The sequence below is a fragment of the Aquarana catesbeiana genome, linkage group LG01, assembly GCF_042186555.1.
Source record: "Aquarana catesbeiana isolate 2022-GZ linkage group LG01, ASM4218655v1, whole genome shotgun sequence".
Lineage (NCBI taxonomy): Eukaryota > Metazoa > Chordata > Amphibia > Anura > Ranidae > Aquarana > Aquarana catesbeiana.
This window is the reverse complement of record NC_133324.1, coordinates 117,654,592-117,681,409: the sequence shown is the minus strand read 5'-3', so window position 1 is coordinate 117,681,409 and position 26,818 is coordinate 117,654,592. Positions and strand designations below refer to the sequence as shown.

At 44.2% G+C, this 26,818-nt stretch overlaps 1 protein-coding gene and 1 pseudogene across 3 annotated transcripts in view; one reads left to right on the top strand and one right to left on the bottom strand.

Moving 5' to 3' along the window:
• The window catches only part of KIF2A (kinesin family member 2A), a 157,915-nt gene that overhangs the window by 60,694 nt on the left and 70,403 nt on the right, over positions 1–26,818 (bottom strand). For all 3 annotated transcript variants that reach the window (XM_073623266.1, XM_073623250.1, XM_073623257.1), the window contains exons 8-12: positions 24,954–25,008; positions 20,203–20,365; positions 7,271–7,361; positions 3,754–3,817; positions 3,076–3,167 (exon numbers count right to left, since the gene is read on the bottom strand). In XM_073623266.1, coding sequence (XP_073479367.1) covers positions 3,076–3,167; positions 3,754–3,817; positions 7,271–7,361; positions 20,203–20,365; positions 24,954–25,008 — 465 coding nt within the window. The remainder of the gene's footprint in view (positions 1–3,075; positions 3,168–3,753; positions 3,818–7,270; positions 7,362–20,202; positions 20,366–24,953; positions 25,009–26,818) is intronic.
• On the top strand, positions 21,277–21,429 carry LOC141124435 (U2 spliceosomal RNA; annotated as a pseudogene).

Below are 26,818 nucleotides of genomic sequence, written 5' to 3'. Positions count from 1 at the left end.
TCTACATATTTTTGGAAAAAAAAAAAAAAAAAAAAATCGCAATAACCGTTTATTGATTGGCAAAAGCTATAGCATCTACAAAAATAGGGGATAGTTTTATGGCATTTTTATAGTAATGGTGGCGATCAGCGATTTTTATCATGACTGCAACATTATGGCGGACAGATCGATCACTTTTGGCGCTATTTTGGGACCATTCACATTTATACAGTGATCAGTGCAATTAAAAATGCATTGATTACTGTGTAAATGTGACTGGCAGTGAAGGGGTTAACCACTAGGGGCAGTGAAGGGGTTAAGTGTGTCCTAGGGAGTGATTCTAACTGTGGGGGGGGGGCGTGGCTATGTGTGACACAACACTGATCACCGCTTCCGATTACAGGAAGCTGTGATAAGTGTCTTCCCGCAAACCGCTTCTTAAAGGGCAACGTATAAGTACGTTAATCTGCTTGTACGCGCCCTCCTGCCGACGTATAGCGGCGTGAGCCGGTCGACAAGCTGATTAATCTACAAGCTAAGGTCCGCAGGCATGGACCATAAGGTTTGTTCTTGGCAAAAAACTGGTTACAGGGGCGTGTCCAAATGGTAGTGATAAATAACGTATACTAGAGAATGGGATAAATAGCTCAATCTCAGTTTTTGCGGACACAAAAAAAAAGCAGGGCAATAACTTCACATCAGGATATAGAAATTTTACAGAAAGAGCTGAACAAAATAATGTAGTGGGCCAATGCATGGCAAATAAGGTTTAATGTGGAGAAATGTAAAGTAATGCACTTGGGGGCAAAAAAAAAACATAAATGCAAACTACTCACTAGGGGGAGAACCACTGGGGGAATCGAGGAAGGAAAAAGATCTGGGGGTCCTAGTAGATGACAGACTGAGCAATAGCATGCAATGTGAAGCTGCAGCTACCAAAGCCTGCAGAATATTAGCATGCATAAAAAAGGGATAGACTCCAGAGATAAAACCATAATCCTGCCAATTTATAAAACTCTGGTTAGACCACATCTGGAGTATTCTGTTCAGTTCTGGTCACCAGTCCTCAGAAGGGATGTGCTGAAACTGGAAAGAGTCCAAAGAAGGGCAACAAAACTAATAAGGGGACTGGAGGACCTCAATTACGAGGAACGACTGCAAACACTAAATCTATTCTCACTGGAGAAAGGACGCTTGAGAGGAGATATGATAGCGATTTACAAATACCTCAATGGCGATCCCAGCATAGGAATATAACTATTTAGTCTCAAGAAGTAACAGGATACGGGGCCACACTATGAGACTGGAGGAGAAACTGTGTAACCTTAAAATACGCAGAGGGTTTTTTCACTATCAGGGCAATAAGGATGTGGAACTCTCTTCCACAATTGGCGGTGGCTGCGGGGAGTATGGATCTTTTTAAGAGATTCTTGGATGTGCATCTTAAAGAACACAACATAAAGGGATATGGGAAATAATTATAGATACTGACAAGTGCACCTACACAGGTTGAACTGGATGGATTGTCTTTATTCAACCTTACCTTACCTACTATGTAAAAGGGGGACTGTGGACACTGATCTAAAGGGGGGACTGTGCTGTGTAAAGGGGGGTTGTGGTGTGAAGGGGGCTGAGGAGAGACTTTGTAAATATCCCATCCCCTGACCCATCCACCACAACCACCATCCCCCCACCCGGTCACTAGGAATATTGACTGCCAAGAATCCGGTCCCTGGGGCCAAAAAGATTGGGGACCGCTGCTCTAACAGACTCCCACACCTTTTTGCTACCCGCTTGCAGATTCTTTCATCTAGCATTATTTCTGTTGCATTATCTCAAGTACATACAGGCTGTAAAACAGGGTGCACGGCACATCCCCAAGATCTACCGAGAGCCATGTGGCACCCAAGGTAGAAAACGTATTAAAAAAATTGATCAATTCATGAAATCATTTAGAAAAACCTTTCCTGTGACTGAATGCAGGCTCTGCATTTGTCAATGTTCGTGAAGCCTTTCTTCTCTCCTTGGGATGGACAGCTCTGAAGTTCCCTCCATGCTGATTTACACCGATCAGCCATAACAATACGATCACTGACAATTAAAGTGATAACCTCAATTATCTTGTTACAATGGCACCTAAAAGTGGGTGGGATATATTAGACAGCATATGAACATGCTGCCCCTAAAGTTGATGCGTTGAAAAAAATGCAAAAAAAAAAATAAAAAAAATGGGCAAGCATAAGGATTTGAGTGTTTTTGACAAGGGCCAAATCCTAATGTCTAGATGACAAGGTCAAATCAACTCCAAAACTGAAGCTCTTGTGGGATGTCCCCAGTGGCCAGGACCTACCAAAAGTGGTCCAAGGAAGGAAAATGAGCAAACCGACGATAGAGTCATGGGTGGCCAAAGCTCACCGATGCACGTGGGAAGCGAGGGCTGGCCCGTGTAATCTGACCTAATGGAAGAGCTGTTGTGGCACAAATTGCTGAAAAAGTTAATGTTGGTTCTGAGAGAAAAGTTTCAGAACACACATTGCATCAGTATGTTGCATAAGGGGCTGCGCAGCTGCAGACCAAGTTAGGGTTCCCATGTTGACCAGTGTCCACAGCCAGGGAGCACCTAAAATGGGCAAGCATCAGAACTAGACCAGGGAGCAATGGAAGAAGGTGTCTTCGAAGTGTTGACTTGGCCTCCAAATCCTCCAGATCTCAATCCACCAAGCATCTGTGGGATGTATTAAAAAGGTCCAATCCATGGAGGCCCCCCTTGCAACTCATATGACTTAAAAGGATCTGCTACTAATGGCTTGGTGCAAAGATATCACAGCATACCTTTAGAGGAAGACAGGGCTGTTTTGGTGGCAAAAGGATGACCTACTAAATATTAGGTGGGTGATCATAAAGTTATGGCCGTTTGGTGTATTATCCACCTAAGAATGTACAACGGGCTACAAAGTGGGCATAAAAGCATACGCAGTAAAATAATAATAATAAAAAAAAAAAAAACACCAAAAAAAAGAACATTGTACAAATACTTTTATTTGATCAGAATCACTACCAAAAATAATCACTCAAGTGTCAGACATCTACACTTACCTTACCACTGTAGATTTCAAAAAACGTAGCATATACTTGAAGTTCTAGTTTTTTATAGTTTGGTTTCTTCAGCATTTGGAATACATCTCGCGCTGAGGATGGAAAACAAAAGTAAATAAAAGGCAGCCATAAAGACAAGCACTTAAAAACCCACCACACATCCCCTAGGCGAATAGGGCCTGTAAGTAGATTTAGAAAACAAGGAAAAACATTACTGAAGCAACAAGCAATGTTATCCAAGCCAAGGTAAAAATTGGATAATGATCAATGTAAAAAATTTGGAAATTATTTATTACAAGCATTTATATAGTGCTGACAATTTACACAGCACTTTGCATACTGTACATTCACATCTGCCCCTGCCATCAAGGAGCTTACAATTTAAGGTCTCTAACTCACATGCATACATACACCCACATACTATGGCCAATTCAGACAATAGCCAATTACCTGCCAGCATGTCTTTTTTTGGGGGATAGTTAAGGAAGGGGAACTGCAATATCCAGAGAAAACACACACAAGCATAGAACATGCAAACTCCTTGCAGATAGTGTCCTGGACAGGATTCTAACCAAGGACCCCAGTGGTGCAAGGCAGAAGTTTTTTTTTTTTTAAGAAAAGGAGGGGGACATGCACAAATGCATATTTTTCTTCCAGCACATTATACAAGAAGCTTACCTGCAAGTGCATATATTCCTTTTGAACAGTCTTGATTCTTTCCAGAAAAATCACCACCCATGGTCTGTAAAGAAATGTAAATTTGTATGAAAGGAAGGGCCTTGATTCATCAAACTACAATAGCACCAGTATTGACTGTGGCCTCCCTGCAGCTAATCTTTCCCCAATATTGATTTACCAGGACCTGTTTTTGCAGTGTGGAGGCAACCATTTTGGCAACGGCAAGGCTCATGTCAGACACTCTAAGAAGGAAACTGGTGAGCAATACAGTGGTGGCATCACCAAATCTCACTCTAAAGTCTCACTCACTGCTGAGACCAGCAGTCAGCAGTGTCTCAAATGCTTTAACAACTTAATAAAAAAATAATGTTCTTTAGCAAGAAACATACATTCCACATTATTAAGCCAACAAAACGAGTGTGCGCTGTAAATTGCCTCCAGCATTGCTCCTGTTTCTTTTTGCTGGAAGCTGCCATCTTGTTGAAGCCTAGAGACTGTTACTGTGTTTTAACTACTTGGCAACTGCGGCATATCCGAAAGACAGCTACAGTGCGGGCTTAAAATGCCGGGCGGGCCTACATGGAAGTCCTCCCATTCTTGCGATCTGTGATCGCCGAGTCCTTGGGACTCAGCTGATCACAGATCGTGGTAAAGGGTCAATAACAGAAGGCCCTTTACCACGTGATCAGGTGTCAGCCAATGACAGCTGATCACAGAAGTAAACAGAAGCCGGTTATCGGCTTTTTTTTCCCCCTCATGCTGTCAGCATGAAGAAAAGAAAGCCATTAACTGGCAGTGCCATCCAGTGCTTCTAGGGACACACACAGCCCCCACATTTGCCCCCATGGCAAGACACAGAAGAGGAGGAGCCAAGATTGCTAGTGGGGGACCCCAGAAGAGGAGGTTCAGGACCACTGCACAGAGCAGGCAGGTATAACATGATTTTTTTTTTTGAACAAAAGGGCCTTTAGATCCACTTTGAAGGGGTCACTGCAGCTTGATAATTATAGCCAGTGTATTTCATTTGACAGCATAATCTAGGCGTCTCGGTATTAAGAGAGTAGCAAAAGCCACCAAGACTCCAACAGAAAGTTTGTTTCACCATTTTACAGTGAAATGATTGCATCACATAGCTAATGCTGATGTTGTTTCGGAGGAAAGCAGGGTCCCTTCCTTGAGACAACAGGGACAAATTACATCTATACTTCAAACAATATTTATACAGTGTGGTAGCAGTGTAACCCCCTCACAAAGTTATATTTCCAACTACAGTGTTAGCCTAAATATTTTTTCTATGTGTGTTCTCACGTGTATTGTATAAATAATTTTCATATCATCATATTTATGTACTTCTTCCATCTGAAGTACCTGCTCGATCCTGCCAGTCAGCTTTCTTCCTTGTTCTAAACTGTCCACACAAAGCATAGAAGCTGATCTGCGTTGGCATGGTCAGTTTTCATCCTTTGGCCAGCCATTCACAAGTACAGGACACAGTGCAGACACATAGCATGCCACACCCCCTGACAAAGCAAAACATGTTTCTGGTACACATTTCCTTCCAATCATAACCTGCCTCCACCCCATCCAAAACTAAGAAAAGAAAGTTTGGTCTTTAGTGACACTTAAAAGAACAAGCGGAAGATGTAAAAAGTTTCAAACATATGTTATAAATGCATATTACTGCTCACATCCATCATAAAGTAAAGCTCCAAAACAAGCTCCGTAAGCCAAATTAAGAAAACTACTTGCCTTCAAAGAGCTTGTGTATACTTGTAGCTTATACAGATAAATTATGTAATGGTAGCTATACAATGGATAAACTTTAGTAGTCTAAATCCCAAAAATGGGACAGGAAAAAAAAACAGCATGTCCAGTTATTTTCCTCTTCAACTTACAAGGTGGTATCAAAAAGTTTAGACACTAGTTTTGTAACACGCCTAAAGATGCCAGCACAGGGCTGCACACAGTCACAGGGAGCACTGACCATCCTAAGTCAGTGTGCCAAAAAACATCGTCCTGTGTACATCGGGAGCTGTGCAACTGGTGCTGTTCTGAACACATGAGTTACCACGTCTGCCATTTCATTATGGTCAGCAAGTTAGAATAAAGAGCAAACATGAAATTCTGCGTGGAACTGGGCAAATATGCTGCAGAGACATTTGACATGATTTGCTTGAGGTGTTTTAAGTGGCACGCGTGCTTCAAGAGTGGAAGAATATCACTGGAAGACCATCAACAAGCTCAACCCCCGAAAATGTTGAAACCACTCGGCACCTTGTGCATGATGATTGTCGGAGAACAATCCACAACATTGCTGCCATTGTCTGCGTGTCATATGGAACAGTCCATGCATTCCTCACGTGTGATTTGAACAAGCATCGTGTTGCTGCCAGGTTTGTCCCTGCGACCTGCCGAATGCGTTCTTGGCAGACTTCAACGTTCCTTCTGCTCCGGGGTCAACAGCATGAGGACACCTCAAACGACTCATTGCAGCATCGCAATAAACTTGCTGAATGCCGTCAAACGTCTCTTTGGCAGATTTGCAGTTTAACGCAGAATTTCACGTTTGCTCTTTGTTCTAAGTTGCTGTTCATGATGAAATGGCAAACATGGTAATGCACATGGTCAGAATAGCACCAGTTGCACAGCTCCCAATTTACACAGAATGATGTCTTTTGGCACAGTGACTCATGAAGGTTGGTGCTCCTTGTGACAGTGTGTTCAGCCTTGTGCTGCCATCTGTTGGCATGTTACAAAACTAGATGATGTGGGATCCTCCGCTCAAAGAGGGGCTTAAACCAGAGTGCTAGTGTCTCATTACCTCCAGAAAGAGAGGAGCCCCAGGTGCTGGCTAAATGCTAGTGCAAGTAGAAGAGAACAAGAAGGCCTGGACAGCTGCACAACGGAATGGATAAATCCGTCATTTTATGCAAATAGCTTTGAGTAAGCACTTGGTGTAAGTGCGAATCGCGTCAGCTATTTTTGTACCACCCCAGTGTCGTGTTTTGTGTACCCCATGATCCTGTATTTTGAATAAAAAGATGGATTTATCCATTCCGGTGTGCGGCTGTCCAGGCCTTCTTGTTCTCTTCATGTTACAAAACTAGTTTTGAAAGTTTTTGATGCCACCTCGTACAATAGTGGAAAAAATACACCAGAAATTTGTTATATTCTACCTGGGTATTTCGTGAAATGAGAAGTATTGCAGCCATAAAGTAATTTCCTAATGAATACTGAACATTAAAGCACATATCTGATTGGCTGTTCCCAGTACACTGCTATTGTCTCATAGGTCTTCTGATCACAGATCAAATACTAGAACCAGACTGTATCTAACAGAAAATATGCCCATGGCCGAGCATATGAGATTAGCAGTTTAAAATACATAACCACTCAGTTTCCTACTGAATAAAGGGGTTGTGGCACCAATAACAAGGGAACAGACTATAACAATAGCTATCTGATTTTCTTTAACTGTTCATATCACAGAACCTGATATTGTAGGAATAAAACCTACATGAGTTTTACCGCTTCCAGTTTGCCCATATGCAAAACAAGTGGCCATTCCCCTTTCAAAGATGGTTTCTACCAGAGGTCTTGCAGTAAACCTATTGAAAAACAAAAGCAGATAATTACATGTTTACCGATCTCAATATAAAATGATGGAAAGTAGCTACTGATTCTATTCAACATTTTACTGCACTACAATTACTTGGATTAGAGGCCCAGTATCCTTTAGGCCCCATTTATACTTTGCAATTTGGAATCTTGAGCAGAATTGCGGAGATTCTGTCCATGATTCCAGATTCCTCAGCAATCATTGCAAAAAATTTGATGTGTGTATGGCTGCCATTCATTCAAAATGGCACCCCAAACATGGTGTGATTTTGCGCCTTTTAAAATTACCAGCAGCAGGAGCCAAAGGCTGACTCTCTGTTCTGTGTATGACAGGGAGAGAGAGCAGAATCGATATTGCAAGCTCTGGGACAATCATACTTCTCCACACTTTACTACTTAGCGAGCCAATGATCTAGAACACGCATGTACAGTACATATTAGGTTTCCTGCCACTTCACAGACAGAATGTTTATTCCAGGTTAGTGACCTGAAGTGTATGTGTTGCCATAACATTCTTTTGTTTTTGAGTAGGAAAGGGTTAAAAATCAGAGCGCCTTTTTTTTTTAATTATTTACCTATGTCCTGCTAGAATGATTTCTCTTCACTTCCTGTTTTGGACAGACAACAGGAAATTAGAGGAAAGCTTCAAACTAAATGGAGTTCCCAATTTAGACAGTGGTCACCAGAACATTTGTTAGCATTGGCAGATTTTCCCTCTCCTCTTGCTTTTTGGCAATTTAGTATTTCATATGTTTTTCTCTTTGGTGACGAGCCCCCAAGTAGGGACACGGACCACAATAAGAAGTTGTCATAAGATCTTATCATTCCCTAGTCAATCCAAAACTTTACATACACTTTAGAAAACTGTTGCCTTGCCCTGTATTAGAATACCACAGGTCCCTTAAGGCTCGGTTCACACTTGTGCAATGCGGGAACACCTGCAAATTCACTGTGGGTTCCTGCATTGCACCTGACTCACAAGGCAGTTCACACTGCACTATGCAAACTGCTAGGAGCGTCAATAGAAAGTTAAATGACACCCATGCGATCCAATTCTGGCACGGACCAAAAAAGGGTCCTGTGCGAGTTTGATCCGAATGCGATGCAAATCCAGCCATACTATCTGTATGGCTGAAATTGCATTGCACAGGAATAGCATGTAATTTGCACTGCAGTGCGGTGAGATATGCAGTGCGATATCGCATAGCGCACTGGTGTCAACCTGGGGCTGAAAGATCAAGCCTGGTCACCCTGGGGCTTTCACATTTCTCATGAACCTGTCTTCGATAATTATCTGATCTTTTATAATTACATGTTGTACAGTTTAAAAGGACCGTTTTTTTATGACATATTTGTCTGGAGCAGATCAGTAACTAGCTCACGTACATCTGTTCCTGTAGAATTGATGTGTAGACAAAGTAACAGTCACCTATCACATCCACAGTGGAGGAAGCAGTATCTCAGAAAAAGCAAATACTGAAAGTGAGGTTATAACTGACTTAAGCAGACCATACACCAGTCGAATTTGGTTTGAAAGTTTTAGTTTTTATAACATTTGCTCAATTTTCTAATGGTTAGTAAGATCAAACTGACAATAAGTCTTTACCGATAATAAGAAATCTTGAAAGGAGCAAATTGGATTTTTTTTCAAAAATTGTTTTACAAAAATTCCAACTGTACACAAAGTTTTTACTTAGTAAAAATTGTACATATTTTAATGAGCATATGCTAGGGACAAACGAAACCTAATTTAATCGGTGCTTCGGTTACTTTTTAAACTTCGTTCAACAGCATTGTCTCCCCCTCCTTAAAGATAAATGAACAACAAAAAAAAATATAGGATTTTTTAAGACAGCTTACCTGTAAAATCCTTTTCTTTCGATGGACATCACGGGACACAGAGCCACAGTATTTACTGACGGGTTATATAGGGTATCACTGGTGATTGGACACTGGCACACCCTATCAGAAAGTTCAACCCCCTATATAATCCCTCCCCTTGCAAGGATACCTCAGTTTTGTAGCCAAGCAATATAATGTACTAGAAGAGGGGCGGGACCTCTGTGTCCCGTGATGTCCATCAAAAAAAAGGATTTTACAGGTAAGCTGTCTTTAAAAAATCCTATTTTCTTTCTCAAACATCACAGGACACAGAGCCACAGTAATTACTGATGGGATGTCCCAGAGCAATGCTATCTGAGGGGGGGGGGGGAACCACGATCAAGTAGGGTGCAATCAGACCTGAGGACCCTGTACCGCTGCCTGCAGCACACGACGCCCAAAGGCGATAGCCTCATGCCTTCTCACATCCACCTGATAGAAACTGGTGAATGTATGAACTGAAGACCAGGTTGCGGCCTTACAGATTTGAGCCATAGAGGCCTGGTGATGCACTGCCCAAGAAGCACCAATTGCCCTTGTGGAATGTGCCCTGATCTGAAACGGAGGAATCTTCTGTTTCAAACCGTAAGCCTGAATAATCAACTGACAAATCCATTTAGAAATGGTAGCTTTTGACACTGCCTGTCCTCTATTGGGACCTTCCGGCAGCACGAACAAAACATCCGTTTTGCGAATCTGAGCAGTTGCCTAGAGATAGGCCTGGACTGCTCTTACTACATCCAACGAATGTAGTGATCTCTCTTTCGGAGAACAGGGATCTAGAAAAAAGGAAGGCAGAACAATGTCTTGGTTTAAATGAAAATCAGAAACCACCTTTGGTAAAAAACTAGGATGAGGGCGCAGTACCACTCTATCCTTGTGTACAATCAAATAAGGCTCCTTACAGGAAAGGGCTGCTAATTCTGAAACTCTTCTAGCAGAAGAGATGGCTACCAGAAAAATGAACTTCCTTGTCAACAAAACCAAAGGAATCTGACTTATTGGTTCAAAAGGCTGTTTCTGTAACACAGCCAGGACCAAGTTCAAGTCCCAGGGGTTATGGGGCGCCCTAACCGGAGGATTAAGACGCGTCACCCCCGGTATAAAAGTTTCGGACCAAAGAATGCGAAGCAAGTGGCCGTTGAAATAATACTGATAAGGCCGAGATCTGCCCTTGATGGTACTCAAGGCCAGCTTCATCTCTAAACCCAATTGTAGAAAATCAAGAATTCTACCTATCACATATTTTCTGGGATGCCAACCCCTGGATTCACACCAGGCTACATATGCTTTCCAGACTCTATGATAAATCATTCTGTAAGTTGGCTTCCTTGCATTGGTCAAGGCAGATATCACAGAACCCGAAAGCCCACGACTCTTCAGAACGTGGGTCTCAATAGCCAAACCGTCAAATTTAGCGTTTGTAAGGCAGGATGGAACACTGGACCCTGAGATAACAGGTCTGGGCGTACCGGTAGTGTCCACGGGGAACCCACCGTCATCCTTACTATTTCCGCATACCATGTCCTTCTGGGCCAAGCGGGGGCCACCAGAAGTACTGACTTCCTTTCCTGTCTGATCCTGCGAAGAAGTCGCGGCAGTAGCAGAATAGGCGGGAATGCATAAATCAGTGAGAACCGATGCCACCAACACATCCCGCATGCAAGAGGATCTTTCGTCCTTGACACAAATCTTTTTGCTGAAACGGGATGCAAAGAGATCTACATCTGGCCCAAAAGACGTCGGGATGCAGAGACCATTCCCCTGGAAGTAACTGCTGGCAACTCAAATAGTCCACCTGCCAGTTCTCTATCCCCGGAATGAAGACTGCCGATATACATAGCACATGCTTCTCTGCCCAGACTAAGATCTGGTTCACCTCTTTTTGAGCAGCTCGGCTCCTGGTGCCTCCCTGATGATTGACATACGCCACTGCTGTGGCATTGTCGGACTGGATCCTGACCGGGCAACCATGTAGCCTGATAGTCCAAGCCTTTAGGGCTAGACCTACCGCACGGATTTCCAGAAAGTTGATGGGTAAGGTCCTCTCTGTCTTGGACCATACTCCCTGAACCGCAGACTGTTCCAGAACTGCTCCCCAACCTGACAGACTGGCATCTGTTGTTACCACCGTCCAGGTAACCGGTAGAAAGGATTTCCCCCTTCTGCAGGTTTTCGGGTATGAGCCACCAACTGAGGCTCTGACGCACCGCATGCGACCGGTGCACCGGAAAATCTAACGCCTGAACCTTCTTGTTCCAGGCCGACAGAATACTGTGTTGCAGTAGTCTTGAATGGAACTTAGCATAAGGCACTGCTTCGAATGAAAACACCATCTTCCCTAGCAGCCTCATACAAAGGTGGACAGAAGGATCCTTCTTGGTCTTGACTGCCAGAATCAGCTCCCGTAAAGCAGTGATCTTTGCCTGAGGTAGAAATACTTTCTCCTGGCTTGTATCTATGATCAGACCTAAATACTGCAGTCTTCTTACTGGTTTTAGGAAAGACTTTTCTAGGTTGAGGATCCAACCTAGGTGTTCCAGATACTTGACTGTGGTTCTCAAGTTCCCGTTCAAGGAGGCTACCGACCGGTCTATCAGTAGCAGGTCGTCTAGGTATGCTATGACAGCTATACCCTGAGCCCTTAATTGGGCCAGAGGAGGGGCCAAGACCTTTGTGAACACCCGAGGTGCAGTGGCTATCCTAAAAGGCAGAGCCACAAACTGGAAATGGCGCCCTCCTATCTCGAAGCGCAGAAACTTCTGATGAGCAGGAAAAATGGGCACATGCAGATATGCATCTCTGATGTCTATCGATGCCAGAAATTCTCCTCCATGCAGGGTGGAGACTACTGTCCGAAGTGATTCCATACGGAAGGATTGAATCCTTAGGAACCGGTTCAGATCCCTTAAATCCAGAATGGGTCTGACATCCCCATTTGGTTTTTGGACCGTAAAAAGGTTGGAATAGAAGCCCAATCCCTGGTCTTTTGCGGGAACCATCATAATGACCTCCTGCGACAAAAGTCGCTCTAACGCTAGAAGGAGCAACTGCTTCTTCTCTGGTCTCTGGGAACACTTGATCTGAGGAACCGAGGAGAGGGAAATTCCTGAAACTCCAGCTTGTACCCTAAGGCAGTGTTTCTCAACTCCAGTCCTCAAGGCGCCCCAACAGGTCATATTTTCAGGATTTCCCTCAGATGAATCGGCTGTGGTAATTACTAAGGAAGTGAAACTGATCAAATCACCTGTGCAAGATAATGGAAATCCTGAAAACATGACCTGTTGGGGCGCCTTGAGGACTGGAGTTGAGAAACACTGCCCTAAGGTTACTGTGGAGATTACCCATCTGTCCTGGAAGTCCTCCTGCCAAAGCTCTGAGAACTGTTGCATTCTTTCCCCCACTCGAGCGAGCGGGGGCGCCCCTTCATGAAGAGGTCTTATTGTTTTGCCTAGTAGGCTTCTTCCCCCAGGACTTCTTTTGTTCCTGGGGCTGACTCTTGTTTCTGAACCCAGGCGGAGGAGGCCGTTGAGACTGCCTGGAGGCTGAAGCACCTGGCGCTGGGGAAAGAGTCAGTTTGAAAGAGGGACGCTTACTCTTCTTTTTGACAGGTAAGAGAGTACTTTTCCCACCAGAGATTTTCTTGATATAGTCATCCAAGTCATCTCCAAACAACCTTGCACCACGAAACGGAAACCCAGCCAGCAGCTTCTTACATGGTGCTTCAGCTGACCGATTTTTCAACCATAGGATTCTACGTATATGCACCAACCCCAGTGAAAGCCGAGAGGTTTGTACGATAGAATCTCTGATGGCGTCAACAACGTAACATAAGGCCGCAGGAAGGTTAGCCAACCCCTGGGCCTGCTGTTCAGGTAATACCTTGATAACCTGCTTAACATGGTCTCTTAAGTATTGACAGACCCCAATCGCTGCAACTGCAGGTTGAGCCACTGAACCTGCCAAGGAGAAAACATCCTTTAATAGGGATTCCATCTTTTTATCTACAGGATCCCTGAGCATCTGAGCACTGTCTACAGGACAAGTCAGACTACTATTTACGGAAGAAACGGCGGCATCAATGGCCGGTATTCCCCACATTTTAATAAACTTTTCTTCCATCGGATAAAGTGTTGAAAACTTTTTTGGCGGAAAAAAAAACGTTTGTCTGGGTGATCCCACTCAGAATAAATGAGCTTTTCAAGTAAACTATGAACAGGAAAAGCATGTGCTGTTTGAGGAGGCTTCAGTGACCCCAAAGAAGAAGAGGGTTCTTTAACCGATTCAGATACGGGCAACTTGAATGTGGAGCGGACCAATCCAGTAAGGATCTGCACTAAGACCTTCTCCTCTTGAGAAGTCGCAGAGGGTCCCTCTCCACCTGATTCCTCTGATTCCTCTCCTTTATCCCAGGGCTCCTCTTCCTTGGGAAACAGAGGAAGGCCTAGTGCGTTTTCTTCCACTGAGTGAAGATGTAATCACGGCCATTAATCTCTCCTCTAAATCACTAATGGTTGAGGAAAAAACCTCCTGTGTAATGTATACATGGGCTGAAGTGCCGGAGGCAGGTATAGCCCCTGACCCCAATGGCTACCAGAACAGAAGGATCCCCCTAGTCTCTCTGGCTAGCCGTCCCTGGCCCCTCAGGGGGGGAGGATGCTGCAGAAAGGGGGTCCTCAGAACCCCACCGAGATCCCCTAGAGTCTCTGGTTCTTGGGGTGTTTGAACCTCTTCTACCCATAGTGCAAAGCAACAAGGTGGAGGTATCACAAAATGAACACTGACTGCTCAGCGATGTAGTCTGGCTAAAAGCCCTGCTACCAAATGCCCAGTCTGGTGTTACCTTAGTAAATGCTGCCTAGGAGAATGCCTGTGTCCCACCTTACATGCGACCTGTCAGCTCTGTGTCCTTCCAAAGGCTGTGTGCACCTGTGCAGAGTGCTTTTAAATAGCCTGCAGCTGGCCTGAGTGGGCGTCTAAGCACCTGTACTGACGCCCCGCCCCCCCTCGAATTTTGAAAAAACGAGCGCTTCCCGCGCTGGCCGACCCTCCGGAAATAACATGGAGGAAGGCTGGGGGAGGGGGAGGAAGGAGAGAGGCCGGTAGTGATGGGGCCCCTGTAATGGCGGCAATAGCGGCAGTGCTCGAGCGGTGTACTACCGCTTTTTCAGACCCCTGTGGCCTCCCCCTAGCCTGGGGGGAACATTCATGCAGGAGAAATCCCCTCATCCCATCCTACCTGGAGCCGGCAAGAGACGCTGTGCATCGTGAAAACACTGAGACCGACATCAGCATGACTAGGTATGTGCTCTTGGCAGCCCCCGGTGGTCACAATAGGCATAGCATGCATTTACCTTAAAGGAGAAAACCTACTAGAATTAAAAAATTCTGTGGAATCTCCTCTTACCTTATCCAGCCGCAGGGTTCTGTTATATAGACCCAATCTTCACCTCTCACGGTGGGCTCCTTTTAAACAAACCGGCAGAGACTAGGGGGATCCTTCTGTTCTGGACCTGTAAAGCACCCGGCTGGAAATTAGGCTAGAAAAACCATTTTCTAATATGCGGGGTCCAGCTCTCTAAAAGAGAAGCGTTACAGGTAAAACCTCGTTTCTTCGGACACGAGGCCTGGGTACCATCCAATTCGGCCACGAAAGGACACTTTGAATGGATCCGGTTCGCCTGGCTTGCCCCAGTATAGGATATGGGATATTCCCCTTGGAGCTCAGCACAGGACATCTTTACACGTCCATCACCTAAGACACTGGCGTAAAAACTGAGGTATCCCTGCAAGGTGAGGGATTATATAGGGGGTTGAACTTTCTGATAGGGTGTGCCAGTGTCCAATCACCAGTGATACCCTATATAACCCATCAGTAATTACTGTGGCTCTGTGTTCCGTGATGTTCGAGAAAGAAAATTTCCTAGCTGGAAATAGTTCTTGTCCACTTTCTACTTTCTCTGCTTATGCAAATGACGTCAAACATCTGCTTTTGTTGACTTCAGGCTTTTTTAATTTTCTGTGAGTGAAGGGGAGCTAGAGGAGGGCAAAGGAGCAGAATTAGAGGAGGGCAAAGAATAAGAAGAACTAGAGGAGGGCAGGGAAAAGCTGGAAGTGGGCGAAGACGGCTGGGGGGCGGACCCCGATGTATACGGCGCATGCGCGGACTCGCTATGTGCTGCTATTTTGCACATGCGTGAATTAGACATGCACACGCAAACTCGTAGAGCAGAGAAGGTGCGTGGATTCCCTGGAAACGGAGGGTGCTGGCTTCAACTGCCCTCAGTTAAAATGGCCACTGTGACATACAAGAGCAGTGGAGTTACAAGTTGTTTTTTTACAATGCAGAATGAAGCATGAAGAAAAGTAGGCAAGTCAAATCACTGCAGTTTTTAGATGCTGCTCGAAAGTTCCTCTTTAATACATCTGAAATTCCATCAACGTATAACTACATCCAAAGCTTTTGTTTTCATTTTGAATATAGCAAGTAAGGATGAGCTCCGGCGTGTTCGCACAGCCCACGTGCAGAGCCCACCAGGAAGTCTTCACTCCATCCAAAACTAAAAAAAAACGTTTTGCCTTTAGTTATACTTTGAAGTAGCATGCCTGAAAGAAATTAAGACCTTTAGAACGAAAATCGGTTGACTCGATGATGGCAATAGCAAATGCTTTGACAAATGAGTTTTCAGAATTTCTGTACATACTAAATTCTACTAGTGTATGGCCAAGCTTTAGAAAACAAACCTGCTGTCATCACTTTACGTAAGCAAAAGATGCAAGATAACACATCAACCGGTCCTTCTAATCACCCCCCACTCTCTTGACTAAGACACGTGTCACAGCGGTGATGTTTTTAAAGCAGTAGAGGATTAGCGGCAATTTGTGAGCTCGTTTGTTTATAAGCTAAACTAGGTTTACCAGCAGACACCTGCTTTAAAGTATTCTCCCAAGGAGTGACTGCTAAGCCATCATATCTATTCTGATTATACAGTCAGTGTACTCTTATTTTTCTTATTTATTAAAGTGATTGTAAAGTCTTGTTTTTTTATTCCTATAAATATAACAAACATGTTCTACTTACCTGCTCTATTGCAGTGGATTTGCACAGAGCAGCCCGGATCCTCCTCTTCTCAGGTCCCTGTTCTGTGCTCCTGGCCCCCCTCCTGTTAAGTGCCCCCACAGCCAGCAGCTTGCTATGGGGGCACCCGAGCCGAGTCACAGCTCCCTGTGTCCCTTCAGACACAGAGCCCTGACCGGGCCCTGCCCCCTCTCTCCCGATTGGCTAGCTGACTTTGATTGACAGCAGTGGCAGCCAATAGCGCCACTACTGTGTCTTGGCCAATCAGGATGGAGAATCTCGGATGGCCGAGACAGTCCTGGAGATCGTTGGACAGAGAGGGACCTCAGGTAAGTGTTAGGAGGGCTGCTGCACACAGAAGGCTTTTAATCTTAATGCATAGAATGTATTAAGATAAAAAAAACCTTCAACCTTCACAAACACTTTAAGTCCTATTTCAGCATAATAAAAAAAATTTAATTCTCAATTCATTAAATCTGCATTATCACAAGATCTGACAGAGTGAGTCGCTGTCATGACTAGACAGTCTGGTGATTTCTGTATTTCCAGTCATCAAAACGATAAGAACCAGTGTTAGGCTGGCCAAATATGCGTCATTTCCTTTGGTTCAACCTGCAGACAGTGGGGAGCTTTGCCTGCAGATTACACATCAGAACTGCCGGCTATAGCCGGCGTCGCTGATAGAGAGCAGATTTTCCAACAGGCTGGTTGTACACAAGTCTGATCGATAGAACAATTCATCTGGTTCAGCAGGGAGAGAATTAACTTCGACCCATGTATATATGTACAGTATCTCACAAAAGTGCGTACACCCCTCACATTTTTGTAAAAAAAATTTTATATCTTTTCACGTGACAACACTGAAGAAATGACACTTTCCTACAATGTAAAGTAGTGAGTGTACAGCTTGTATAACAGTGTAAATTTGCTGTCCCCTCAAAATAACTCAACACACAGCCATTAATGTCTAAACCGCTGGCAACAAAAGTGAGTACACCCCTAAATGAAAATGTCCAAATTGTGCCCAATTAGCTATTTTCCCTCCCCGGTGCCATGTGACTCGTTAGTGTTACAAAGTCTCAGGTGTGAATGGGGAGCAGGTGTGTTATATTTGGTGTGATCACTCTCGCATACTGGTCACTGGGAGTTCAACATGGCACCTCATGACAAAGAACTCTGATGAAAAAAAAAAAAAGGAATCTGTGTTCTACATAAAGATGGCCTAGGCTACAAGAAGATTGCCAAGATCCGGAAACTGAGCTGCAGCACGGTGGTCACAACCATACAGCGGTTTAACAGGACAGGATCCACTCAGAACAGGCTTGCCATGGTCGACCAAAGAAGTTGACTGCACGTGCGCGGCGTCATATTCAGAGGTTGTCTTTGGGAAGTATGAGTGCTGCCAGCATTGCTGCAGAGGTTGAAGGGGTGTCAACCTGTCAGTGCTCAGACCATACGCCGCACACTGCATCAAACTGGTCTGCATGGCTGTCGTCACAGAAGGAAGACTCTTCTAAAGATGATGCACAAGAAAGCCCACAAACAGTTTGCTGAAAGCAAGCAGACTAAGGACATGGATTACTGGAACCATGCCCTGTGGTCTGATGAGACCAAGATAAACTTATTTGGTTCAGATGGGGTCAAGAGTGGAGGCAACCAGGTGAGGAGTACAAAGACAAGTGTGTCTTGCCTACAGTCAAGCATGGTGGTGGGAGTGTCATGGTCTGGGGCTGCATGAGTGCCGCCAGCACTGGGGAGCTACAGTTCATTGAAGGAACCATGAATGGCAACATGTACTGTGACCTACTGAAGCAGAGCATGATCCCATCCCTTCGGAGACTCAGCCGCAGGGCAATATTCTAACTTGATAACGACCCCAAACACACCTCCAAGACGACCACTGCCTTGCTAAAGAAGCGGAGGGTAAAGGTGATGGACTGGCCAGGCATGTCTCCAGACCTAAACCCTATTGAGCATCTGTGGGGCATCTTCAAAACGGAAGGTGAAGGAGAGCAAGGTCTCTAACATCCACCAGCTCCGTAATGTCATCACGGAGGAGTGGAAGAGGACTCCAGTGGCAACCTGTGAAGCTCTGGTGAACTCCATACCCAAGAGGGTTAATTAAGGCAGTGCTAGAAAATAATGGTGGCCACACAAAATATTGACACTTTGGGCCCAATTTGGACATTTTCACTTAGGGGTATACTCACTTTTGTTGCCAGCGGTTTAGACATTAATGGCTGTGTGTTGCATTTTTTTGAGGGGACAGCAAATCTACACTGTTATACAAGCTGTACACTCACTACTTTACATTGTAACAAAGTGTCATTTCTTCAGTGTTGTCACATGAAAAGATATAATAAAATATTTACAAAAATGTGAGGGGTGTACTCACTTTTGTGAGATTATGTATGTATGTATGTATGTATGTATATGGCTGGATTTACTAGCTCCCAGTCTCCTCTTCTTGACTACCACTGTCACTAACTAGAGAGACATGGCATGATCTCATGCACAGTGGTGTGGGTGTGCCTGGGGGCCACCTAAAAACCAAAAGGTATATGTATTGTCGTTCGCAGCAAAACAGAGCAGACATCATATGAATATTCACAGAGAAAAAGAAGATACAGAATTTTTACATATCCTTATGATCAGACAACCAACTTTTTTGATTGTGTCACTTTTATGAAAATGATTCAAAGTCATCAAAACGAAAAGAAGGCAAGGAGAGACTGACAGCAGCACACAGTACCACAAAAATATGGTTGAACTTTTTCCTGACTGTCTCTGATGAGGTAATAGGGGTGCAGAGCTGTTGAACCACAACTTAAAATAGATCAGTTGAAGTTTTTTGGCTGAGAATACAATAAAGATTCTAACCGTTCCTCAGGCTGACAAATTTTATATTGGTGCTTGTGTCCCTGCTGTGGCGATTCCCCACACTTCCTGTTGTGTCAAAGAGTAGAGCAAAGAAGTGTTTTTTTTTTTTTTTTAAGCAGACAGACTCAGGATCGCCTCCTGAACGCTTGCCAACTATTGCTACATAGCCCTCTGAAAAACAATCCACTGTGAATCACTTTTAAGAGGACAGCAAGCATTGCCACCTGTCCCAAAGAAGCCCAAATAGCAATAAAATTCAGACCCAATTAAAAAAAAAAAATGTTAGTATTTATGATTATAGATAAGCATTTATGTTTATTTTATTTCTGCTAGGAGTACAGCTTTATCTACATTTTTTTATGCTTTTTATTAAATTTAGTTGCATGCCTCGGAACCCTCTTCAAAACGCTTAAGTCTTTGTACAATATGGTGTCCAATACTGGACCATTTAATTCAGATGTGGAACGGGGCAGACTCTATTCCGATCACTGATCAGACCGGATGACAGGTCCACGTGTCTGCTCAGTTTATGCAGAGGGGACACGTACAGAGCCCACTCTGCTCTATGGGCGACCAGGTGTATATGGAACGCCGCTGTCCATTTACACCCCGCTTCCTCGGATCTGCTCAACCTACACAAAGGAGAACTGATCCCCTTCTGCTTATTTTTAGCAGACTTAGCATGGAGGTTGGTGGGTGTAAACAGACACAAGTCTATTTACACCCGCCGGTCCATATGGGTGAATGGACCATCTGAGCAGGACCACCTGAAAAACTGACAAGCGGATTAGATCAGAATGGTTGTGTGAATGGGGCCCGATACAGAAGAAAGAAGGGTATTAAAACAACTTTTATTCACCAGAACATTTATTTGTTTTTGTACACATGCCTGTAAACTACATGTACCTCACAAAACTGTAGCTCCTTTCTCAACATAAATCTCTGAACAGATAAATAGAAAAAGCACTGTAGGTATTATATGATTTACATACCTGTAGACCATTTCATTTGGCGCACTTTCATCAAAGGCATAGTCAAAGCGAAAAGTTTGGTTTTCGAGATATCTAGTGAGATCCACCTTCTGTTTGGGCTCATGCACCATGACTACATCTTTACTAGGAATTGTAATGACATCTAGGTCTTTGATTGTGTTCTCTGAAATGAAAATATACAATGACATTTTAAAAGCAACATTTCTAAAATAAAAATAAAACTAAGAACACATTTAATGAAAACTCTGTAAAACAATAGCAAATTTGAATGCACAAGCAGACAGACCTAAAAGTATTTATGTGGACACCTGCATGTGTTATGATGACTATAGCAATGCATAAAGATTTATGGCTCCTTCACAGATTCACAAGCAAAAATAATACATGCATCTCTTTTAAGACTCATATCTAGACAAACAGAAAAATAGCTAGCTGAAACATGTAAAGTGTAGGCAATTCTGTCCGTAGTATAGTAATTCAGTCAAAGTTGGCAAACTGTATAGACATCTCCTGGACCTCCCTGTAGACTACACTGCAGATAAGGAATACAGGCTGGTCCAGGACCTGCCCCAATCTGTACCTGGACAAGAAAAAGCCCCATCTTCAGGTGCACAGAACTAGGATGGGGCTACAATGGCAATTAAATCTTTTTACTACTGAGAAAGAGTTTGTTGGACATGTGCTTCATTTGTAGCATGCTGAAATCAAGGTGATGCTAATGAATGGAATGTAATGCTTTACAAACATGTAAAGATTTTGTATATCTAAATTGTATATTACAGTATAGTAAATATTGTAAATTTGATTCTAGCAGCTCATCAATATAAAAGTATAACTAAAAAGGCAAAACTTTTTTTACATTTTGGGTAGAGTGGAGAGGGATTAGAACCCTTGTCAGGCTTTTATTGATGTCTATGGCCTGGTCGCCCACTCTATTCACCCTGTTTACTGTTTCATTGAAGTTAAAGGAAATCCCACATATTGGGTTGTCTCCTCAACAGGACTAGAGGGGAGCAAATCTTCCACTAGTTCTGGTGACAGTTGAGGGATTTCATTTTGGAGTGATTTCTCTCACTTCCTGTTTTGGCCTTTTGGCCAAGATCAAGTGTAGTATCTGTTCTTATCAGCTGCCAGAGGAGGCGCTGTGCTACTCCTATTCGGGGAGGCGGCTATGCAAATCCTCTGGTATAATGGTATCTAGATGGTTTGTATCGGCAGGGACCAAACCGAGTGCTCCTAAGTTTGGAGGCTGGTACTCGGTTGAGCCAGAGAGCCACAAGGGTGCCCCTGGTGAGGACGGGCGCTGCACTGGTCTGGCCGGAGGCCGAGTCATCCCTGCCTTTTGGCTAGGATCGGTGTGGTCTCTGTTTCTCTTAGCATCTGGTGGAGGAGCTGTCACAATGACCTTTGAGCGGGTCGGGGTATTGCCATGCAAATCCACTGGTATGATGGGGGCCTGGAAGGCTAGTATTGCGGGGAGCCAAATATGGACGTGGTTCTCCCGGAGAAAACCAGAAGGGCTCACTATCTGGCAGGGATGGGGGCTGCACTGGTCCAGCTGAAGGCCGGGTCCGAAAGAAGCCCTTGGTGCATGTGCCCCTTGAATGGCAGTCCAGGGGTGCCATAACTTCACTGTAAGCGAGGGTCACTTTGTGTTGCGGCACTAAGGTCACTGCACTACCACACACTTTTTTCACACCTGCCTCTTGAGCCAGGCCTTTTGGCTGGGACCAGAGGAATTTTTTATTCCTGGCTGCAGGGCCGGCCATTGTATTGCACAATGGCCACTTTCACTTCCTCTCTCCACTCCCCCCCCCCCCCACTTTATTTATTGCCCTTGGGAGACCACATGAGAAAAAAAAAAAAAAAAAACGGAAGTAAAGGGAAATCTCCTCAATGGGACACAGATGGGGAAAAAAAACCAAAAAACAACCTGACAAAGGTCATAACTCCCCCTTACGCTATTCAAAGTGAAAAAAAATGGCTTTGCTTTTAGTTAAACTCTACTACTTAACACTTCCCCCTTTCTAGAGGGAATTGCTTTGTAGTTTACAGAAGATAGCTGAGAATGCTTATAACATTGCCTGTGATTTTAGTACAGTCCACAGGACATTACAAGCACACATGCTTTCTGATAAGATCAAAAGTTTTTTTTTTTTGTGTACTTGAAGAAAAATAGGATTTTTGACTTACCGTAAAATCCGTTTGTCCGAGTTCATTGACAGACACAGAGCTTTCTTATTCAGAACCATAGGGTTATAGACCCTCTAAACAGCAGCCTGCAACACCTTGCGGCCAAAAGAAGCATCCTCAGATGCCAGCACAGCCACGCACCAAGAGTAGATCCCACGGTGGTAGAAGCGACCGCACCGGTGGAGGCAGATGTCGAACCCCTTGATTAAGAGTACACACCAGGGGCCCTTGATCGCAAAAGCCACGGCCTAAATTTTCGGCCGCCCGCTGTTAATGCACAGGTCCGCGGGGGGACCGGACCAGGCTAGAGCCGAGGAGGGAGGGCGGATGCCCGCAATGGAAAGCGGCGACCTTTGATTTAGGGCCGCCTCGCACATCGCCCGGTCAATAGGCCGCCTGCCGCGAGTGCTAAGCAGACCGCAAAGTTGCGGCCTAAACTAGTGGAGGGCCGCCGCAGGGGGCACGGATATGCGAATGCCTGGTCGGTCACCCACTCAACCATGAGGTGCCAAGGTGTACCCCCCATAGTGACAACCCTGGAGGGGGGGAGGGGGTAAACAGAGAGTCCAAAGCACCTAAGCCAGAGGCCCGGGCCTTACACGGGGTAGGGGGGTGGGATGTGGAGAACCCCCAGAGGGACTGACCACCCCAGGGAGTACCTGCGCCCCACACCACTCCAGGGAAGGAGAGAGCCCCTTAATTACCGCTCCAGTGAGTGCGAGGGTAACGCTCCCAGACAGGTCCTCCTCGCCACCGAAGTGGGGGGGGGGGGCTGTCGGCCACGAGGAACTCTGTAACACAGGCCGAGGCCTGGTCGTATGCGACCTTGCGAGATGTTTAACTTGCAGGGCCAGCCCCCGACCAGTGTGGCTATATCGTGGCCGACCTAGTGTGTAGCTGCGGTCTGCATGCGCTCGCTGGCCAGACTGGGGAGACCACTGGATCTTAGTGTCCAGCCCGTCGCCCGTGGCAGTTGATTGTAGATCTCACATGAAAAAATCCACGAGAAAAAAAAAAGTAGCTTAAAAAGCAAAAAAAAAAATTGCCAGGACCAGAGATCCTAGCTGGGAACTAGGTCCTTACTCCTGACTAGGCAGAAAAGAAAATGAAGGTCCATAGCAGTGTATATCACCTAGGGCTGCCCATGGGCGTAGCCAAGTCTTTTTTCTGCCTAGTCTCCTACTCCTGTAGGAGGCGATATAACCCTATGGTTCTGATTAAGGAAGCACTGTGTCAATGAACAAATGAGAAATGTACTTTTGGCTGAAAAAAAATTAAAGAATAAAATCTCTACACAATTTCCTATTTAAAGCTGAAAAAAATAAAATCTCTACACAATTTATTTCCTATTTAAAGCGGACCTTCAGTAATTTTTTTCAACTTTCCGTCTATTAAATCTTCTGCCCTTGTCGTTTTAACGTAGGACAGCAAAACTTTTTTTTTCTGCAAGTAAATACCTTATACAGCCCACTTCCTCTTTCTTGTCTGGTAAAAAGCCTAGGCTTATGACATGCCCAGCTCTCTCTCACTATCGTGAGTTTGCCAGGAAGGGAGGGGGGCGAGTAATAACAGGGCCAATGTGAGCTGCAGGGCTGCAGAGCTGGAGGTGTGCCTCTGTGTAAATCCAGGAAGTGAACAGGCAGCAGCTTCAGCTGCCCACAGTTAAAATGGATGCAGCCAGACTCAGGGGAAGGAGATTTCTGTAGCATATTTGGCAAGTACAGAATCACAGTATATATAAAAATATGCAACGTGGTTGGAGGGAAGCTTCAGAATGGCAAATTTATTACAAATGATAGGAGCAGACTGCAGTTCCTTTTTAAGGCTCGGTTCACGCTGCTGCCCTTGTACTTGTCTTAAATCACACCCAAGCGGGATCAAGTGGAAAGGAAGTCACAGGCCAAGGTCAAATGACTTTGCCTTGCAGCAGTGTAAACCGGGCCTAAAGTGTAATTCTAGGCAAAATGTCCCTTTCCCTCTGACTCAAGAAAGATAATAAGCGAACAGACAAGATGTGGTGTAAATGTAAATTCCTTTATGTTTACAGTGTGAGTTTACACTGAGCTTGATAAAAGAAGATTCATCTGTTCAGCAGGTTTTAGTAGGAATATTCAAAAATAACTTAAGTTTCATGGAATCAGATTCCTGTTATTTTTCCAGTGCGGACTACAAAAGCCAGCCATAGATGGATTGAATCCCTGCTGAACCAGCAGAGATTTGATCTATTTATATGCAGGTTGGTTGTATTGAAGTCGATCCATTGATCGCCTTCAGTACAACCAGCCTATAGGATTTTTTTCATGCGATCACTGTCAGAGGCTATAGCCGCTCACAATAATCATTGTGTTCTGCCAGCATTGAAAGCTCCCCGCCAGCAGAACACAGTAGCGCAGCTGAAGGGATTTCCCCATCAACACTGACTGTGTTGATGTGAGAGTTGAGCAATTTTCTTTTCTTCCACCACCCGTGGAGGAAGGAAAGAAAATGGCATAATCTAAGGGCTGCTTTAGTTCTCACTGAGCAATATACTTGTTTGTTCATATACACTTGTCCCTTACCTTTCTTATTTAGTGGACGTTTCCTTACGCAAACACATATTCGATGCTCATCAATCTGTAAGAAATACAAGCATGAAAAAGCTTCATTTAACAGATCACTTCGCTGAAGAAATTTTTACAATGGTAAAGCATATTTGAGAAAACAAATTTACTCCTTAGTGACCAAATATCTGCAAGCAATATGACCGATTTGAGCAACTCAAGATAATTAAGCAGAGGAAGGTGTATGAATAATGATGATGTTTCGCTGTCAACAAAACCGTGCGATACTAAATATATAAAACATGATCTACATAAATGCGTACATAAGTAGATACAGTACATGAACAAAAAAATGAAATTAATGATACTCCTTAAATGTCCATAAATCTTGAGTGTCAATAAAGTGACTGATATGGTAAATACAAATGTGTAAAAAGTCCCAGTGGTAACAATGTGAATCCACAGGAGCAACTAAACTAAAAGGGCTCTGCTTCTTGCACATTCCAAGCGGTGAACAACAGTGATTGGTGTCTTTCTTATAGTGTATGTGACACCTCAGTGCTCACAGGCCTCTCACCTTACTAAGGTAAATAGGGGATCTCTCTGTGATGAACACTGCCCTAGGAACTAGATACACGGCAATACGTCCTTGGATGTGATTCTGGGGTTTCCACCTAGTCTCCTCCATGGTGATGGTATATAAACAAAGGGGCTCCAATAGTGTGGTAGTTTCTTAAGTAGTATTTTATTAAAAAAACTTAAATTGTACTCGCATGTAAAAGCAATTAAGCAAGGTATAATCCAGGAGCAGCAAGCTCGTACTCCTACGTCACTTCCGGTCTGTCCCCGAATCCCGATGCGTACCGTCACGCATCATGTGACTTCATCAGGGGATAACAGATAGAGATGGTGTCCTTATATAGTATAATAGGTAAGTATATGCTGGGGCCATTTTCCCGTAGCCTGCCATTGACATATTGTAGCGGCCATTTTACTATGGCCCGGCGAATAAACGAATGGAGTCAGTGGCCATTTTTCTATAGTCTGATTGTCTAGATGTTCACTATGTGAGGCTACTAAAAAAGATAACTAATAAAAGGTATATGAAATTAGTTTTTAAAAATGGTATTGTAAATAATAAGAGCCCAGAGACACCGGAACTGATGTAACAAATTTTATATACCTTTATTAGTTGCGGCGCTTTCTGGATTTTTTAAAAATTTAATTTAATACATTTTTATATATTCCTAAATTACTAGTCTACATTGTAATAAAGATTTTTATATTGCATAATCAAGTTTTCCATTAGCAAGGAGTTCAACCGTGGCCTAAATATCTACAGGTAGATATCCGTTTTAGTAGCCTGACATAGTGAACAGCTAGACAATCAGAGACTATAGGAAAATGGCCGTGACTCCTTTGGTTTATACGGCAGGCCATAGTAAAATTGCCACTACAATATATGTCAATGGCAGGCTACGGGAAAAAGGCCGCCAGCATATACTTACCTATTATACTATATAAAGGACACCATCTCTGTTATCCCCTGATGAAGTCAGGTGATACGTGACGATACGCGTCAGAATTGGGCGACAGACCGGAAGTGACATAGGAGTACGAGCTCGCTGCTTGTGGATTATATGCCTTGTTTTGCCCTGTTTCTCACTATTGGAGCCCCTATGTTTATATACCACTACTACGGAGAAAACTAGGTGGAAATCCCAGAATCACATCCAAGGAGGTATTGCCGTGTATCCAGTTCCTAGGGCAACGTTCATCACAGAGAAATCCCCATAGATAAGAGGAGGTACAAGGATCCCCTATAGGAGATATCTATACCTAATGCTGTTACCTTAGCGCAGTAAGGTGAGAGGCCTGTGAGC